Raw genomic sequence first — 18,891 nt, forward strand, 5'->3', positions numbered from 1 at the left:
CCTCGCATTTCCCATTGGTCACCGCAGCCGCCCCGCCCCTCAGCCCAACACTAGTCACGTGTCTGCGCGCTCCCGGTCCGCCCCGCAGCAGACGGCCTCGCACCCCTCATTGGTCACCGCAGCTGCCCGCCCCTCCGGCTTACCAATGGCTGAGTTGCCTTGCTTGCGCATGCGCGCTCCGCCTCTCCAGAGGTAACTGACGGGACCCTCTGAGCCCAGCGCGCTTGTGGCAACCCTGGAGGAAGCCGAGGCCCCGCGTCAGCCGGAGGAGCAGGAAGACGATGAGGACGAAGAGGAGCTGCTACCGCACTCCGAGGCCGTGGACGTGTTTCAGGAGGGTCTTGCCATGGTAGTGCAAGACCCGCTGCTCTGCGATCTCCCGATCCAGGTGCGCGCGGACAGCGCCCGGGGCGCGGGTGGGCGGCCGCGGGCGGCCGCGGGTGGGCGGCCGCGGGCGGCCCAGGACAGCACCTCTGGGTGTAAGTGAGCTTTGCCTGGCCAGGCCGAGGCAAAAGAACACTTCCTCACAAGGTAAAAGGTATTTTAACACAATATGTTTAAAAAGTCAAAGTTGAGGGCGGGGGATATAGCTCAGTTTGTAGAGTGCTTGCCTTGCAGGCACAGGGCCCTGGGTTCAGTATCACAGGAAAAAAAAAAAAAGTCAAAGTCCATGCAGGAACCTCTGTGGGAAACAAAGTAACGTGAAGACTAGGTCGGTGTTAGTTGATTTTTCCATTTGCCTCAAGCGTCAATATGCTTTAGCACAGACAGTAGTCTACCTAATTTAAAAAAAAAAAAATTGCCCATCATGGATCTTTAAAATTAACTTCTATCTCTATACACACACACACCCCACACCCCACGGTGCTGGAGACTGAATCACAGGCCATGTGCCTGCAGGGCACATACTGTGCCACCCAGCAGCATCCCCAACCCAGCTTGTACTTTCTTAAGTATTCTGTCAAAACACTTGTTATCATTATCATTTTTTGGTGCCTGCTAAGTTTTGCACACCTGTCTCACCCTAGTCCTGAGGCCCTAGCCTGGAACTTAATGCTCAGGGTTTCTGAGGGAGAAATATTGGGCCCAGTATTCTTCTGCCTACCAGGCCCCATCCCCATATGGATTCATTCTCCCTGCCTGTTTCTTCACTCCTCTAAAGATGTGAGTGAAACATGAGGTTGGTGTGCTGAACAACTAAGTAAATCCTAAAATATAGGCAAGAGCCCCTTCTTACCCTTCATAAAATGGGACACCACTTTCTGGCCACTATCAGCTTGTTTTTCTTTGTTGTTTTTTGGGGTGGTAGAGAGCCAGGATTCCCATGTTCACTTTTGGTCTCCTCTAGGTTACGTTGGAAGAGGTCAATTCCCAGATAGCACTAGAATATGGCCAAGCAATGACAGTTCGAGTGTGCAAGATGGATGGGGAAGTAATGCGTAAGTGCCGTCCTCCTCCCATTAGGCCTATACATGTGGACAAGATGTTAGCAAGACTGGTCAGTGAGAACCTTGGGGGCCATGCCCAAGGGCATTAGGGCAGCCACAAACCCAATCTGCAGAGTAGAGCCTGACAGTTCTGGGATCTCCTGTCATCTGAGGCTCTGTCCCTCATGGATCTTTTCACACTGTGTCCATGGCTACAGCTGTGGTTGTAGTGCAGAACGCTACTGTCCTGGACCTGAAGAAGGCCATCCAGAGGCATGTGCAGCTCAGGCAGGAGCGTGAAGGGGGCATTCAGCACATCAGCTGGTAAGTGGAACAGCAGCTTCTTCCTTGGGCTTCTGGGGGCTGGTATGGGCTCCACAAAGAAAGTAGTTCTCAGCCGCACATGTGCACACTCCCACCTCTTTGCTGCAAAGCTATTGCAAGCACATTCAGACAGGGAGCAATTCTGTGTCTCGGACTCTTGCCTCATCTGCTTCTTGACTCTCATCAATATCACCCCACCTAGATATCTTCACTTGTGGATACTTCTGGACCTCAGTGTTGGAAAGTGGTCTCCCTCGTTGAATGCTTCACTTTTCAGTGTCTCCTACCAGTCCTCACCTAGGTCCCGTCAGCCCTCATGCTCCTATGGATCAAGTGCCCTATAGATGTGTCTAGCACTGTCCCCAGTTTCATTAGTGAAGTGTTTGGCCAGTGCTCACACGTCACCTCCTCACATGTGCACTGCACAGGAAAAAGGCCTAGAGGGAGTGCAGCTGCCCTAGGTGCCCTAGAGCTGAGTGCTGGAGCCTGTCATATCTGCAGCTCACCTCATCCTGCTCAAGGCAGCAAACGGTTTACCTGAGTCCCCTCTTGTAGGTCTTATGTGTGGAGGACATACCATCTGACCTCTGCAGGAGAGAAGCTAACAGAGGACAGGAAGAAGCTCCGAGAGTAAGTTCAGACCACATCTTCAGCTGTGGGGCATCTTGCCTGGTGCCCTCTAGTACCCTATGTTCTGCCAGAGGGCTGTATCAGCAGGGTTCCTGGCTTCCTTGGGGCACTCCCCATTAGGAGAGTAGCTGGCAGAGGAGCAGTTCCAGGCAGCTCCACCCCTGCAGTGCAATGGGAGTGTCCGGGAAGGTGGCCACACAGCCTCTTGGGCTAAGTACCACATTTATCCTCTTCCTTTCTTGGTCCCTCACAGGCCTGGGGGGCAGAGTGGGGGGAATTACAAGTGAACCTTCTATAGGTCAGACACTGTCTGTTTCCTTGTCTTTCAGTTATGGTATCCGGAATCGGGATGAGGTTTCCTTCATCAAAAAGCTGAGGCAAAAGTGACCCTAGGACAGGGACAGCTCTGCTCACTGATGGTCAGTCCTTTCCCAACAGGATGGAGCCCTCCTTCCATCCTCTCATCAGAAAAGATTTGGGCTGGCTGCACTGTCAGCATGAGCCCTGGGGTTCTCAGGACCAGGACAGGGTAAACCTTTGTTCCTTGCTTTCCCATGAACTTGGCCTGGGCTCAAAGACCTTAAAACATGGCAGTTCTCACAGGGCTGTGGGCCTGGCCTTATGTGCAGAATAAATCTGTCTGTTTGCCTCATTTTTTGAATAGTCAAAAAGGCATAATAGAAAGATCTGTCCCATCACAGAGGGGTGTTTAGGGCAGAGAGTAACTGTAACTCCTGGCATCCAAGATGCCACACCTAAGCCCTGTGGCCACATCACATGCCTGTAACCATGGTCTTCATAGCTTTGTTTGCTTGTGGGGAAGCAAGAGCCCACATCCCAGAGCCTGCAGTAGCAGTCTGGCACAGATGTGGATGGGGCCTCTACCCACAGGGTCCCCTACAGCAATGCCTTCCCCATCCCATTGTGGGGAAATGTGGCAGCACATCCCTAGGGTCCTCCAAGGAAGTGCACCCTCCTGGCTGAGAGGCTTCCCTGGGAACTGGAACAGCCTATGGGTGTACTCAAAACTTAGTTCCCTGTGTGGCAGAACTGTGCTGTCAGAGGCCAGGTACCTGCAGGGTCTTACTCCACAGCACTTAGCCAGAAGCCAAGAAGAAGGACACAGCCCTGGTCAACTTAGTGGCAGCTAAAACGCTCCCGGTCCATTTATTGGCCACATGAGGTGGTCGTCAAGGGTCTAGTTAGAAGGTTATCGTGGGAGAGTGTGATAAATGCCCAACAAGATAAAGTCAACAGGAGTGAGCAAGGCACAGGAGGTCTGTCAGGGAAGGCAAGTCCCTGAAGAGCAGGCAGAGTCCACAGGCCCCCGAGTCTCAGGGTGGTTGTGGCCATCAGCACCCACAACTGGCTCAGTGGAGCTGAGCATCCAGTTCGTACTTCTCACAGAACTTGTCAGTGAAGGGGATACAGGTGAGGAACTCGCACCACTCACAGCGGACAGGATAGAAGTAGAAGAGGACCACCAGGCCGGCCAGCAGGCCTAGGAAGACCACCTGGAAGATGATGATCTGGCAGCGCTTGCGGTACAGGTCAAACTTGCCGAAGCTTATGTAGGGCAGGAAGGCAAAGGAGAGGAAGAGGCCGCTGATGAAGCCTGAGATGTGGGCGAAATTGTCGATCCAGGGCAGCAGCCCAAAGGCAAAGAGGAAGAGCACCACAGCCAGCAGCTTGAAGAAGGCACGCCAGGGCCGTGCCAGGATCTGCCAGCTCTGGAAGAGCTCCACAAAGAGGCAGGCCAGGATGCCAAACTGAGAGCCAGCAGGGCCTACCTGTGGGTAGTGGGGTGGCTGTAAGCTGCAGGAATAAGCAGCTCGGCCTCATCTTCCTGCCCCACTCCCAAAGGCAGGACACATCCAGTGCTCAACACAGGGCAAACCCACAGGCACACAGGGAGGGTCCCTACCCTGGAAGGCAGCTTTACCTCTGCCCTATATGGCAGGAAGATGGCACTGGCCAGGTTGCCAGTGACGCCACTCAGCAGGTAGATGATGGCTATGCGGTGCCAGCCAGCCAGCTTCTCCAGGTCTCGCAGCACAGTCATCTGGAAGCAGATGGACACTAGGCAGTGCAAGATCCTGTGGGTAGTAGGGAACACTCAGAGAAGGTGGCTTCTTGCCACCTTCAGCCAGCCATTCTGAAATCCCTGAGACTTCCCACCCAGCCCACAGATTCACTTGCCCAGCGTGCAGGAACAGGGACAGCCACAGGCGGTAGAACTGGTCAGGCACCTCAGGGTTGAGGAAAGGCAGGAGGCCACACACATCGTCCATGCAGTGCACCTGTGCAGAGTGGCCAGTCAGCACTCACAGTGGCTAGGGAGTAGGGGAGGGACATGCCCTGAGGCCTACCTGAGAGCAGAGTGTGGCCTCTTCGTGGAAATAACCCCTCATGAATTCACAATACTCCCGGGAGGTGATCTCGCACCTGGAAGGTCAGGGCCCAGATTTGGAGGGAGACTGCTAGGGTCCAGGGACAGAGGCACCACCACCCTCTCATTGGCCCTTTCTCCTTGTTGGAGCCTTGAGTTTTGGAACTTGGCGGGGGAGAAGGCACAGCCCTGGGCCCAAACTTGTGGCAACTGCATGCTCACCTGCCCTTGGTGCCGACGCAGCAGGGTCGGCCTGTTATGACACAGTCCATGTGAGGGTGGTTGGTGTGGTTCCCGGCACTGTTTTTAGTGCAGATCTGGGTCATAAACAGGGGAGAGCCAAGTCAGCTCCCACACCAACTCTTGCCCTACACCTCACAAGGTAGAAGACGGGACTCCCTTGACTTCAAACAGATCCTCACATCTGAGCCTCAGCAGGACCATCTGTCAAACTGGAATGTCATCAGGCCTTCCAAGTCTATCCAGCCCTGTTGCTCTGACTAGATGCTCAGAGAGGCAGCCTTAGGTGATGGACAGAGTGGGCAAAGGCCAGGGGCATGGTGTCTGAAAATGGGATGGTCCCACCCAGAGGGGCCTCTGGCATCACTGATGGGTGAGGTGTGACAAGCTGACTTCCCAGCAATTCCCCACCCCAGCTTACCGGCCACTTAGTGATGTCTTCTGGCCACTCATGGGGGTCCTCAGAGGAGGGCTCATCACACACCCTGCATGAGCCCAGTATGTGGTCAGAGCCTGCTTTGAGCCCCTGGCATTGGCACCCTCCCATCTGAGTCAATAAGGGGACACCTTCACCCTTCTGGAAAAAGCAAGGGCAGAAGAGGGGGCAGCCAGGAAGACTGACCTGGGGTCCTGGTGGCAGACAGAGCCAAACTGCCTCTTGTGGCCAGCAAGGTCTGGGGCGCTGGGATGGACAGGCCACTTCACCCACACTGCTAGGGTGGACTGTAAGAACACAGGGTCAGCCCTGGTCAGAGCCCATTCCTTGCCAAGTTTAGTCAGCAGTGAGGGCTCTAAGCCAGAGTCTCAGGCAAAGTCCCCACCACTCCACCCCTAATCATTCAGATGCCTGATTTAGTCATCGAGAGATTCTGGCACTAAGAGCATAATTGCCAGTTGCTTTTTATATATTTGTTTGTTTGTGAGGTAATGGGGATCGAATACAGAGGTGCTTTACCACTGAGCCACATCCTCAGCCCTTCTTGTTATTTTGAGACGGGTCTCACTAAATGGCCCAAGCTAGCCCTGAACTTGCCATGCTCCTGCATCCATTTTCTGCCTAGCTGGGGTTACAGGCATACACTATAGCACCTTGCTCCTATTAGCTTTTCAAAAACAGCCTCTGCATCCTTAATCAGGGGACTGGTATAAACTATGGTACGGCCACAAAAGATGCGGAAAAAAAAAAAAAAACATGAATGCCTTTTTTTTAAAAAACAATATCACTTAGTGGAGAAAATTACAGCACTGCCATTAAGGTCAACTTTAAGATACCTGCACACAGACTAGACAGGTGCTGAAAGAGTACAACCAAACCAAGGTCGAGTCAAAAGTCAAATGAACCTCCTGGTTGAGGAACCAGGGATGGAGGAGTGCAAGGTGAACAGACATCAAAGTGGCAGGAAGGGCCTCGTATGGGCAATGCTACATGCCAAGAGTGGGGGTCAAAGGGAACTCAGTGGGGCCTGAGTCTAAAGGTAACTGCGGACACAGCATAGACAAGGAGCTGTGCGGGACGCACCGAGCACTCCTCCTCTGAGGTCTGCACACAGCCAGATCGGTCATTTCGCACGCAACAGGCCGAGTGCTTCTCACGCTCACGAGCAGCACTGATGAAGCTGTGCACCTGTGGGTCCTGGCGCATGCAGGGCGAGAACTTGGCACCCAGGTGAATAAGGGCCTCCTACAGTAAGGGAGATGTGCAGTTGCAGCCCCAGGCCCCCTGCCCACCTCAGGAACTCCAGGCTTCGCCCCCAGCCACGTCCTCACCGAGCTGGGACCGATCCAGAAGTTTTCTTGCTGCACATACTTGACATTTTCGTAGACACCACGGTTCCGCAGCACCTGGAAAGTCAGGAAGTGGGATTAGACCAAGTCCATAGGGCTCTTTCTTCCTGGAGAGGAGCACAGGGGGTCCAGACCCTAGCCCCCAACCATCTGGATCCCGGGAGAGTGCCAGGGGCTCACCGAGTCCACTGTTTCATGCTGCGAGAAGCCCACGGGCGCGATGCCATAGATACACACTGCTAGAATGGTGACCAGCGAGTGCACGAAGGTAAGCCAGTAGGTGAAGAAGGGCCTGCAGGGCGGAGCATCAGCGGGCGCATCCCCAAGGCAGAGCCCAGGAATCTGTATCCCAACCCCAAGACTTGCTCACAGGGCTGCAATCCCCCGACCTACCTGTGGTCGTCCATGTCCTCGATCTGGCGCTTCACATAGCTGTCAATTCGCTTGCGGTAGGTGCGGTTAGTAAGCCGGCCCACCATGCCCAGCCCATATGGCCGCTTCTCCCTGGCAAAGAGCTTGCGCACTGGCACTGCAATGCGCTGGCCCCTCCTGGGCCCCACAGCGCTCACCACCTCCTGTCGAAGCCGTACCTTGGGCTGCGGAGCTGTGCCACCTTCCTTCTGCTTCCGCCAGCCTCGCTCCAGGGGCCTGCAGGGAGCCAGCTCACTCACCTCCTGGGCTAGACCACCACCCGCTGCCATCCCTCCTGACGCAACCAGAGTTAGTCTTTATCCTGCCCTGCACAGGCCTTGGCTTTGATGAAGGGGGTGGGTGTCAAGTCCCAGTTTTAGCCTCTTTCTTTCCAATAAAGGAGCAACCTCAGGCCCCTCCCAGTATGACAGGAAGGGACCCCAGATTCAGCAAAGGTTCTGTACCTCAGCCATAGGTCACACTCCTCCATGCTGGAATCACCCAGCCACCGGGTCTTGGGACTCCCCAAGTGGGCAGAAAATACTGGGGACATGTCTAGCCTTGGGACCCCCACCATAGTTGCCAAGCTAGGTTCCCACTGCACTAGGCAACTCACTCTAGGCAGTGAATGCTGGTGCACCATGCCCTAGGGTCCAGCTGCTCCTGATAGACAGAGGTCCCCCCCACCATGTACCCCACCCACCAGCTGCACTCACAGCATCAAGTGGCTGCGCTCAAGCTCACTGCGGTCCAGGGCCCCACCCGTGAGGTCGGCCTGCTCTGGGGCTTTCTCCCAGTCTTTGAGTGCTGCCTCCGATGGGGACTCAAACACCTCATCCGGGTATGTGGACAGCTCCTCATGGAGGACACCTTCCTGAGCAAATACTCAAGGTCAGGTTGGATACAGAGACAGAGGCCATGAGTGAGGCCCCGCGCTTTTCTTACCCGAGCAAAGAAGGATGTATCTAACTCCTCAGGGAAATCTGCTGTGTCCTCCTCCAGGAAACTGGCAGGAGTGAAGCTTCGTCGGTGTGCCCGGCGTAAGGTGCCATCCTTAGCAGAGCGGCCCTGAGGGCAAGGAGGTGACCTTGGGACCTAATGGCCACTCAGCTATCCCACCTCCACCCATGGCCCTGTGCCTACCTTCACCAGTGCTGCAGCCGCCCTGAAGCTCATCTTGGCCACAGATTCACGCTTGCGCCGCCGAGGAAGCCGGTTAAAACCTGAGCGGGAGCTGGAGAAGGAGCAGAGGGAGGCAGCACCTGGTGTGACCGGAGTGTGCGGGGCGCTCAGGCCATCAGCAGTGTCATCTGCCATGCGGAAGGCCCGGCCGCGGGCCAGAGGGTCTATGATCTGGCAGAGGCAAAGACACAGTGGAGTCAGGCTAGGTTGGTGCCAGGAGCTCTCAACACACCAGAGCCACGCAAGACCCACAGAGAGGGCGCCACTGCTACTGCTGTCACTCCTGCAGGCCCAGGGCAGCTGTATGGGTGTCACCTAGTGGGGCCTCCTTCTCTCCCCTTGCACTGCTGGTCCCCTGGTATGCTCGCCTATCCAGAGGCTGCCCCTGGTATAATGCCAGGGCCCTTCACCTCACCCAGGTGGCCCTTCCCAGAGCATCTTACCTGCTTCCATGGGATCACCTGACTGTTCTCCCAACCATGAGCTCAGGTAGACTGTGCCCCGGCCCCCACCAGGGAATCAGAATGAGGGGACAGGGGACAATAGCCATAGGCGTACCTTCTGCATGCCCAGCTGGCATGGCCCCACATACAGTGGGGGTGGCGTCTCCGTGCTGGTCAGCGACACATTGTCCTGGCTAGGCAGATCCAGCTCCCGAATGACCTGGGGTTTCAGCTTCCCATAGCGCTGGCTGCAGTGACGGATGCTTTTGCGCTGCCACTTCTGGGTGCTGTCACTGTCCTTGCTCACTCCAAACCAGTCAGCTGTCCCCCTAGCATGGAAGGGACTCAGCAAGGGGCAGCTACATCTCCCCCTCCTAGGCAAGGAGCCTCAGAGGCCATCCTCCTGGACAGCAAGCTCTGCCCCAGCCTTCAGGCCCTCCGGGGGCTAGATGGAAATAGTCGAATTAGGAGGACAAGTGGGTTCCATCCCCTGAGTCTAGAGAAGGAGGCTGGCCCCAGGCAGCAGCACGGGAGACCCCAGCAGGCTGTCCACAGCCCTCGAACATGCAAACAACGCATAGCTGGCACTGCCCTCAAGGGCCAGGAAATGCCAACACTGGCAGCTCTTAAGAAGCCACACTTAACATGCACACACCAGAAAACAGCAACACACCCATGACCTGCCTGAAGTACCTGAGCAGGGACCAAGAGAGGGACTGGCGCTGTGGGGGCGGCCTGCAGGCAGCCCGGGGACCTGAGAGGGGCAGAGTATGGACTCGCCCAAAGCGCACCTGTCGGCTGTGAGGGACCAGAGCATTAGGGTGCGGAGACAGAGAAAGCAGAGAAGGGTAGTGGGGTGACAGCAGTTCAGTCCCCAGGACAGGAGGACCACAGCAGAAGAGAAAGCTGAGACAAGACAGACCCTTGCTCCTTCCCAGCCTCAGTACCCAAAGGGGACCCTGTGTGCCTCCCTCTGGGGAGTGGCCAGGGCAGTACCTGCGGATGGTCTGTGTGATAGATGTCTGGCGCTGGAGCACAGGCCGCCGGGGCTCATGGTGGGGCGAAGGGACGTGGGCCGTCTCAGCTGGCATACTCACACTCCGCAGGAAAGTCTGGCACCTCAGGGGCTGAGCAACAGGGTCAGTGAGGAGTCTGGATGGGGCATAACCATAGCCCCGGACACTCAGCACCTACCTGCAGGAAGCTGGGCTCCTCTGCTGGTGGCGGCATCACAGCCGGTATGTCCAGCTTCAGCCAGGGTGGCTTCTTGCGCTGCAGACTGCTTGTGCTGTCCCTGCGGCCCTCACTCATGGTTCCAGGTGGAGTGTGGCAGGCCTGGAGAGGGGAAGGTACTCAGTAGTGAGGCTGGCAAGTCCCTGAAGATCCACTGGGCCCAGACCCGGAGAAGGCAGAAGCAGCGATATGCCAAATGGTGGTGCTCACAGCTCCGCTGCTGGAGCCCAGCTAGTGCTGAGCACTGGTATGTCCACACCTTCCTGGTTCCCCTCACAGTCCTCGGACAACCAGGTCCATAGGCAGCACTTCCAGCACCTCCAATGAGTGAGGCACTTGGAGGTGCTTGGCACATGCTGGGGGGGACACAAGACAAGACCTTCCCTCTCAGAGTTTACACTCTGGAAATTATCACCCTAAAGAAGTAAGTGTCAAAGGGATGCTATGTGTGATGGGCAGAAAACAGCAATGACAGCTGCTTGGAAGGGACAGTGAGGTTCCCTGTGGCTCAGAGCTTGAAGGGGATGAGGACTGAGCATGGCAGGGACAACCAGGTTCCCTGTGACCTGGAGCTAAGGCTTGAAAGGGGGTCAGTGTGCCCCTAGCCTGTCTTATCTACCCCTTGCCGCCTTTTAACAACTATGGCTTCCACTACAGAGTCAGAGGCACACTACACACAGAACAGAGAGTGAATCCCATCCATTGCACAGAGGCATCTCCACATTCAGAGAAAGTCACGGTTTCCCAGGTGGCAGAGCAGCAGCTGGGGCACTGGGTGTTTTGTACAAACCATATTCACGCATTAACCATGATGACCACCAGGTGGCGCCATGTGCCCCAAAACAACAGTGAGGCAGCCAGAGCAGGGACTTGTTGGGGGACTGCATGCCTGACAACCCTGAGTATCTGAGGCCCCTAACCCACCAACATAGGGAAAGACCCAGAGCATAGAGACCAGGGTTCAACTATAGGCAAGTCCTGGCCTCCTTGGGACTCTATTACCCACATCATTTGTACAAAGGACAATTGCTGCAGATCTGCACCCAGGAGGGTCTGGAAAGCAGGCCCTCCGTTATTAATACCTCCTTTATTAATCCCAAGTTCCTTAGCCTCTTCAAAGTGTGCAAACCTCAACAAGCTGCAAGTGGCTGGGTGTGTGAACCGCCCACTGCTGCCTCCAGGAATGGATTCCACTTGGGAGTCTCCCTCTCAACTGTTTGCAGGAGATCCAGGGCTTCCACAGGGCTATGTCCACCACATGACACTGCATATGGCCCTGGTGGGCCCTATACTGCCCAGTAAAAAAAAAAAAAGGCCTAGGGTGCCAGTTGCAGCTCCTGCTGGCCCTACACAGACCAGGAACAGAACAGATAGCAGAAGGGAGTCCTCCTGGCTCCATCCCTCACATTCCAACCCCTTCTCCAAGCTGATCATGCACTGCTGGGCCCAGGTGGTGGCTGGGGGGGGGGGGGCAAAGGTAGGGGGGCCCCCCTACCATCTACCCAGGGGTCCCTCCCTGTCTGACCTAAGCACCTCAAGCCAGGCAGCATTTGTCTCTGCATCCCTGGGCCTGCCCATGCTGAGCCCCTGTTGGTGGATGGAGGCCATGTGTGACACAGGCCATTCTGACCAAGAAATGGGTGTGGCAAGGTCCTTCTAGGAGCTAAAGCAAACCAGCCCTCAGCATCTGACCTGTACCACATGTCCAGCCCAGATCTGGGTGCCAGGCATCAACTGGTGCCAGGTCAGCATCCCGGGGGTGGATGTCTTCCTCTTCATCCCACAGCCATCTTTCATAGACAGCCTAGTAGGATCACCTGCTGGCTAAGGAGTGACTTAGGGACCACCTCTGAGTCTTGGGTACACTACTCGCAGAATCTGAGACACTTTCTGATGTGCTGGGAAAGCAAGCAGAGCACAGGGAGGGGCTCCTGAGCCTACAGAGGGGCCTCAGCACCCTCCCAGTCTGTCAGCCTGCTCCCAAGGCTGTGCTATGCCCATGGGGCCTAGGAGGTAAGGAGCCAGACACCAGACAGGACGGAGACACCTTTGGCATTCCTGCTTAGTTCACCCAAAGGACCACTCCAGCCCTGCCACACAAAGCAACATGCCTTCAATCTTCTTACTTGAACACTGATGCTGCTGGTGAGACTGTTATAGGGTCCAGAGAGGAGCAGGGCCAAGAGTACAAACAGAGCTACTGCTGCTGCTGGGAATCCATGGGTGAGCACCAGGGACTGGTCTCTCCAAGAACCTGCCCAGGTTTGCCCAGCACCTCAGGTGGCATCCAGCTGGCACCTACTCAGTAGTGCAGGCCCCCTTTGCCACTAGATGATCCACAGGCACAGTCCCCAGCAAAGTCTGTCATTGAGCTCAGTGCCTCCCATCTCAGGCGTGCACACATTCCAGGACCTGCATCCTCAGTCAGACTGCCATCCCCCAACAGGAGCCCCCTGGCCTGGTTCTCCCAGAGCTCATGCACATGAGAGCAGTCCTCTGTCCTGTCACTGCCCAGGACTGACTGTTCTAGAGCAACCACAGGGTATACACATTGACAACTGCAGAGCAAGGCTAGCATGAAGGGGCCAGTCACTGAGACCCAAAGAGCAGGGGGTTCCTGAAGGAGACGACCCTCAGCAGCCCTGGGAGGAGGAGCTGACTGTTGGGAGCAATTATGAGTGAGAAGGGCACAAGCTGTGAGGGGAGAAGAACTGGGACCACGCACAGGCAACTGGACCCACCAGCCCTTGCTCCAGATGGGCTCACATTTGGCCCCAGGAAGCACCAAAGACCTCAGCTCACAATGGAGGCTCCAGCCCCTATCTGAATATCCAGGACAACCCCTCTTGCGCTGAGGGGAGGCAGGAAGATGCAGGAGAATGCATATGGTCCAGCAGGCAGGGAGAGGACACCCACCCTGCCCCACAAATGCCGGGTACCCCATCTCGGCCTCAAGTGTGTGGGATTCACAAGGCTTGGGGGAGAAACAGGCCCAGACCAAACTGGCCAAGGAGCAACACACTGCCCTCCCACAGTGATCCACTATCCAGGCCTCCTCCAGGCACACAGTGGGCTCTTGTTCCCAGACAGCCTCAGGGGACTCTGCTCGGCTGGCCCCTCAGTGCAGGGGGGAACCCCAGCCAGAAGGGCATAACTTCCAGAAGTCACAGCATGAATCATTCAGCAACATCAGGAACTGGACACATGCACATGGGGGATGAAGTGGAAAGTGCCGGGGAGCAGCACCAGTGGTGAAAGAGAGCCAGGAAGGGTGGGGTGGGTGCCCCTTGGGCACACCAAGCAGCTTAAGACTAGAGATGAGCCTGAGAGACGAGGAAGGTCAGGTTCCACAGAGACTGGTGTGGAGGGATGAAGTGTGGCTGCAGCTGCCAGGGCAGAGGAGATAGGCAGGGGACATCAGAGTCCTGCTGACTGAGGTGCAAGAGTCAGGAGCCAGGTACAGTGGCACACGGGCACACGCCTATAATCCCAGCAACTTGGGAGGCTGAGGCAGAAGATTGAGAGTTCAAAGCCAGCTTCAGCAACTCAACGAGGTCCTAAGCAACTTAAAGAGATCCTATCTCAAAATAAAATATAAAAAGGGCTGGGGATGTGGCTCAGTGGTTAAGTGCCCCTGGATTTAATCTCTGATACCAAAAAAAGAAGAGACAGGAGGCAGGAAGGAAGTAGAAGGGCCGGAGCCAAGCTGCTGACCCATGCATCTGTCTCCATCACCAATATCCTTGAACAAATCCATTTTGCCATTTGAGAATATGGCCATGGCAGTACCCAGCACACAGTAGGTGCTCAATAAACAGCAGCTAGATCAGCAGCAGAAAGGCTGGTGCCGAGGGCTCTGAGGTGGAACAGGACAGCCAGGCAGCTGGCAGTTTGAGAGGCCCAGAGCATGTGCAATGGAGGAAGCCACTGGAGGACCAGACCCTTCAGAGGTGCTGCATTTAGCAAGGTATGGCTGAGAGGCACAAGGACACTGGGGCAGGTTTGCCAGAGCCAGCATGAAGCTCTAGCCTAAGGTGTAAGCTGCAGCCTTCTGTGCACTCAGGCCTGCCCTGGACACTCACAGGGCAACAGGAAGCAGAAAGCACAGCCAGCCCAAGAGATGGCCCACTACCAAGATCAGCTACAACAATAGGCCCCACCTAAGACACCCAACCAGTCATGTCCTTAGCTCACCCAAGCCTGGACCCAAAAGAAGTTGGCTCCTCCAAGATCCCCCTCAACCTCTCTCTGACCCCTAAACTGAGGCCCCTGATCCCCCTTTGAGAGAAGGGTCTCCAGCTATCTGCAGCCTAGATCCCACTCCTCCTCCACTGTCACTGTGTAGCAAAGGGAAAGTCACCTGGCCTCTCTGCCTCCTCTGTAAATGGCACCATGTGGAGAACACTTGCTAGGCTCTTTGCAAACCACAAAGTGCTCTTCAATCCTTCCAGTGATCCCTCCCTTTTCTGTGGAAGAAACAAGTTTCCATTTGGAGCAGGGCAGGCCTGAGATGGAGCCAGCAGCTTCCACCATACCCTTTTCCTGTCCCTAGGAAGACACACGAGCTCCCTGCCTACCCACATCACCTATCAGCCACCATCACCCCAGACAAGCAGCCAGACAGACAGTAACAGAACAAGGGGCTTCCTTCTATAAGCCATCTGTAGGGGCAGCCTGGTGGCACATAGGAGAAGAAGAGGACACCCAGGGAAGGGCACTGCACCAAGGCTAACCCAGCATATGTGGCCCAGGGGTCACAGTCCTGATCCACTGGAGCTGACAGGACAGACACACCTGGAGGTTAGGGTACCCGTCCACACCAACCAGTCAGAAAGTGGGGACAAGGACTTGGTTGTACCAGATTCCAAGTATGAACCGCCCCCTAAACTGGACATATCTAGTCCCCAATATGGGATTTGGCCAGATCCCAGGAGTTAAGTGAAAGCATAGCACACACTCCTGGCTGTTGGGGAAGGGGTCCAACACGCCTGGCTGGAAGGCAGATGAGCAGCCGGTCACCAGTCAGAGTTTCCCAGAAGTGCCCCTAACTGACCCTACACATGTGTTCCCTCATGCCCAGGAACCCTCAGGTCAGCAAACCCCTGCTGGACCCACTGGATGCAGGCTAAGCCTGGAGTGCTCCTGGAGGAAACAGGAGCCTGGCACACCTGCCTCAAGCATGATCTTAGCTGACCCCACCAACCTGTCACAGCAAGTCCATTTTACAGAAAAGAAAACTGAGCCTCAGAAGAGCCAGTCACTGCCTAAGGTCACAGAGCACCCAAAGAGAGTCCAGCACCTTGGCCAGGTCTACCCAGGAGCTAGGGTGGGGGTCCCTATCTGCTTGCCCAGCTACAGACAGCTGTGGTTTTCAGCCCTGAGATTTTGAGGGCTATCGGGCCCTGTATGCAACCTCCTACCACCCAGAGGCACCTGGGTGGAGGGAGGAGAGAGCCACCACTAAACACAGCCAATCCAGGAACCAAGAAATGGGATCCTAGGGCAGAAAGTCTATCCTGTCAGACACTGGGGAGAACAGGGATGGGCTGAGGCCCCCCACACACTGGAAGTGCCTGAGCAGCAGCTGGAGTCAGAAGGATGCTGAGGGAGATCCCTGGTGGTCCACAGAGGGTAGGAAGACGTACGGATCCTGGTGGCTAAGAGGTCCTGGAAAAGGTCAGCTCCCTAGGGTGAGGACTGGCTGGTTCCCTGATGCTGGCCTCAGTGGGCCAGTGCAATGGGAGTGTGTATGGCCAGCCTGGAGCCCAAGGGCCAGTGCCTTCAATCTAGGACCACAGATTCCCTTGCCCTTGCCCCATGCTCAGAATTACCCTGATGGCAAGGGGCTCAGCTTGGAAACCTAGTCTTCTCCCACCTCCCGGTAGGGGCAGGGGGCTGGGGCTGGCTCCATGGGGGTTGGGAGATCCGGGCCAGGGACAGCCCAGGCTTCTAAATGGGCTAAACCTGAAAAGCCAGTTTCATCCTTGAATCTCCCGGCTCCAACAGGAAGTGGGGGGGGGGGCTTTCCCTGAACCGAGTTAGGGCTTCCAAGCCCAGGCCCCGCCCACCCAGGCAGACACACAACCCAAGCTGCACACTAAGGAACGCCGGTCAGGACCATTCGGGCCCAGGACAGATCTGGGTGGGGAATCCCCTGCCCATTCTCCACCCAGACCCACAAACATGCCCCCAGCGGGGCATAGCCAGGCCCCCGCGCAGCGCCCAGAGCACCCGTCCGGCTATCACCCGGACGGGAGAAGGCCCACTTCCAGGAACTCGGCAGCGGTCTCGGCTCAGCCCCAGCCCGCCCCTCCTGGCCACCACGAGGGGGGTGGGGGGCTGTCTTTGGAAGTAGCTCCCCGCCGGCCCTAAAGCTCGCGTGTTTACAGACGGGAGACGGCGCTGGGAAGTAGCCCGGAGGGGTCGGGCCCTACCCCGAGCGCCGCAGTCCACAGCTGCTGCTGTTACTCCCTGCCCCGGGAGCGCGCCGGGACAGGGACGATCCCGAGACGTCCCGCCCTCCGAGCTGGAGTTTCGGACACCACCCGCCGGAGGTGGCGAGGAAGGGAGGCGCAGGCGGAGGCCCAGGGACTGAGTCCCCGGTCCGAACCCTTGGTACCGGAGGGGCTGGGGCCGAGTCATTTCAGCCACGGGCCATTTTTGCGGTGCGCCGGCGCAGGCGGCCGGCGGAAAACTCCGCGGAGAAAGTCGGCGGCCCAGGCGGGCACGCGTCCGAAAAAGTCCAGGCCCGGCTCGGGTCCCGCCGCCTGCCACTCACCGCCGCCGCTGGGCCGGGGTCCTCCGAGGGCGTCCGGAGGCGCCGGGAGGGCGCCCGCGCCGAGACCCCGCTGCGCCCGCCCGCGCGCCGCTCCGGCCGCCCGCCCGGGAATGCCAGGGAGCGAGGGGCGTGCGCGCCGGGGGCGGGCCGGGCCGGAGGGGCGGCCGCGCTGACTCAGGGCTCAGGAATGCGCGCCGCCCGCGGCCCGCCGGATACGCCTCCTCCGGGAAGGCCACTGGGCTGCGCTCTCCACAGAGTCCGCTTGCCGAGAGACACCTGTGGCCTGGGTTTGGCATCGCCTCCGCCAGTGTGGAAGAGTCTGAAGGATCCGGTGGTCAGCATCAGTCCTGGGCTCCGCGACCTCTCCCAGATTCCATTGAATCCTGAGTTTGTTCTGCCTCCACCCGTGCAGGGCGCGTGGGGGATGGAAGGGGTCCTAGGATCTCTTGAAAACGAACTGCAAACTCCCTCTAAGGCGGCACTGACAAGCCACTTATCCCAAGGTCAGAGTCCCATGTGAGCATTCACTCCCCTTGCACACATTCACTATGAAAAAACATTCCTGGCCCAGCGCGGTGGCACACGCCCATAATCCCAGCTACTCAGGCCGCTGAGGCAGGAGGATGGTGAGTTCCAAACCAGCTTTGGCAATTTACAGACACCCTGTCTCAAAAAACTAAGAGAGGGCTAGGGCTGTGACTCAGTGGTAGAGCGCTTGCCTCCCATGTGTGGGGCACTGGGTTCGATCCTCAACAGCACATAAATAAATAAAATAAAGGTCTTGTGTCCATCTGCAACTAAATTTTTTTTTAAAAAAAAGAAAAAAATAATAAGAGGACTGGGAATGTAGCTCAGTGGTAGAGTGCCCCTGAGTTAAATCTCTAGCATGGGAGGCAGGCTTCCTCGGATCACTGCCAGTCATAGGAGTGCTCTTTGCATTCATTTGCTTACAGACACACATATTCACACACACTGTTTACGCGCACAGACTCGGGCATACACCAACTCAGACACACACACACTTTCATAAGTACATACTCATACCACTCACACATTTGTACTTGTACATGCTCATGTTAACATGTTTACACACTGATGCACATGCAGTCCATCACAACCACACCAGGTCAGAGCAGTTAAACCTTCCCTTGGCCCTGGGATCCAAATCCTATTACCCCAGCAGGTGCTGAGCCTGGGCTGCAACCATCACCACTGAGATCATGCCTGCACTGTGAGACACAAAATGGCCCATCTACTTTTCTTGGAGGCCGCTGGTGGGGGTTTCCCAGCAAGCTCTCTCCTGACGCTGCAGACAGCTTGTGCCAACAGCAAGAATGGGAAGCATATTCCAGGGGTTTGGTCCAAGCTTCCCATGGGTAGTGGTTTGGAGGTCTCCCTTCTTCCCACAAGTTACTCAGACCCACAAATGTGTCTTCAGACCCTGTGATGATCACAAGGCTATTGCTGCCCCAGCCACATCCTTGGGGACCAGGTGGTATCAGGCCTCTGGGAACTGAGTTGCTGCCACCAAAAGTCAGCAAGCTGCATCTAGTGCCCAACTGCATGGATTGGTCTTGAACTTGTGATCCTCCTTCAGCTTCCAGAGTAAAGTTGACCACTTGAGAGCTGGGGATATAGCTCCTTTGGTAGAGTGCTTGCCTTGCATGCACAAGGCCCTGGGTTCTGTCCCCAGCATGAAAACACACACACACACAGAGTTGACCACTTGGACTAAAGGTGCTGGTGCACTTACTGGTGGACCCCAGAGCCAGAACCAGGAGCAGAATCCTGTCTGTATTCCCATTCATCAAAGGGCATAGTGGTATCCACTTAGTGAGCCCTCTACAAACACAGGTGGTGTCAAACAATTCTTGCACAGAGGGAGACAGTGGAAGTTTCAGGGTGTGGGAGATGGAGGAAGCTCCTTCACTGGGGAGAGACTGCTGGTGCATCACGGATAAGCAGTGCCTGCGCGTGCCACTCTTCCTCCTATGCCAGGCTCAGAGACAGGACAGTCTCCATTCCTAGCATTCTTGACCCCTGCCAGGG

General features: G+C 56.5%; 2 protein-coding genes across 4 annotated transcripts; one reads left to right on the forward strand and one right to left on the reverse strand.

Moving 5' to 3' along the window:
• The first annotated feature begins 172 nt into the window (after nucleotides 1-172).
• Snrnp25 (small nuclear ribonucleoprotein U11/U12 subunit 25) lies at nucleotides 173-3,033 on the forward strand. Its single transcript, XM_046440740.2, has 5 exons — nucleotides 173-388; nucleotides 1,349-1,439; nucleotides 1,646-1,751; nucleotides 2,307-2,381; nucleotides 2,711-3,033. The coding sequence occupies exons 1-5, from the start codon at nucleotides 347-349 to the stop codon at nucleotides 2,766-2,768; spliced, it is 372 nt and encodes a 123-aa protein (XP_046296696.1). The 5' UTR covers nucleotides 173-346; the 3' UTR covers nucleotides 2,769-3,033.
• A 480-nt stretch (nucleotides 3,034-3,513) lies between these two features.
• On the reverse strand, nucleotides 3,514-16,938 carry Rhbdf1 (rhomboid 5 homolog 1). Of its 3 annotated transcripts, none has more exons than XM_058578359.1 (19): nucleotides 16,843-16,938; nucleotides 10,026-10,166; nucleotides 9,828-9,958; nucleotides 9,525-9,629; nucleotides 8,947-9,160; nucleotides 8,350-8,559; nucleotides 8,152-8,274; nucleotides 7,923-8,080; nucleotides 7,189-7,443; nucleotides 6,976-7,087; nucleotides 6,778-6,852; nucleotides 6,530-6,691; nucleotides 5,633-5,733; nucleotides 5,432-5,495; nucleotides 4,993-5,087; nucleotides 4,751-4,826; nucleotides 4,581-4,681; nucleotides 4,324-4,477; nucleotides 3,514-4,171 (listed from the first exon to the last, which is right to left on the reverse strand). In XM_058578359.1, exons 2-19 carry the CDS (start codon nucleotides 10,140-10,142, stop codon nucleotides 3,752-3,754), a joined length of 2,673 nt encoding a protein of 890 aa, XP_058434342.1. In that variant the 5' UTR covers nucleotides 10,143-10,166; nucleotides 16,843-16,938; the 3' UTR covers nucleotides 3,514-3,751. The 3 variants fall into 3 exon arrangements, with proteins under 3 accessions (XP_058434342.1, XP_058434343.1, XP_058434346.1); XM_058578360.1 differs by lacking the exon at nucleotides 16,843-16,938 and adding an exon at nucleotides 16,499-16,768; XM_058578363.1 differs by lacking the exons at nucleotides 9,525-9,629; nucleotides 16,843-16,938 and having other exon boundaries at nucleotides 10,026-11,448.
• Between the last annotated feature and the right edge of the window lie 1,953 nt (nucleotides 16,939-18,891).

This window comes from Marmota monax, unplaced genomic scaffold, assembly GCF_021218885.2.
Source record: "Marmota monax isolate L192 unplaced genomic scaffold, Marmota_monax_Labrador192_F-V1.1 WCK01_AAM20220418_F8-fsc00035, whole genome shotgun sequence".
NCBI classification, from domain to species: domain Eukaryota; kingdom Metazoa; phylum Chordata; class Mammalia; order Rodentia; family Sciuridae; genus Marmota; species Marmota monax.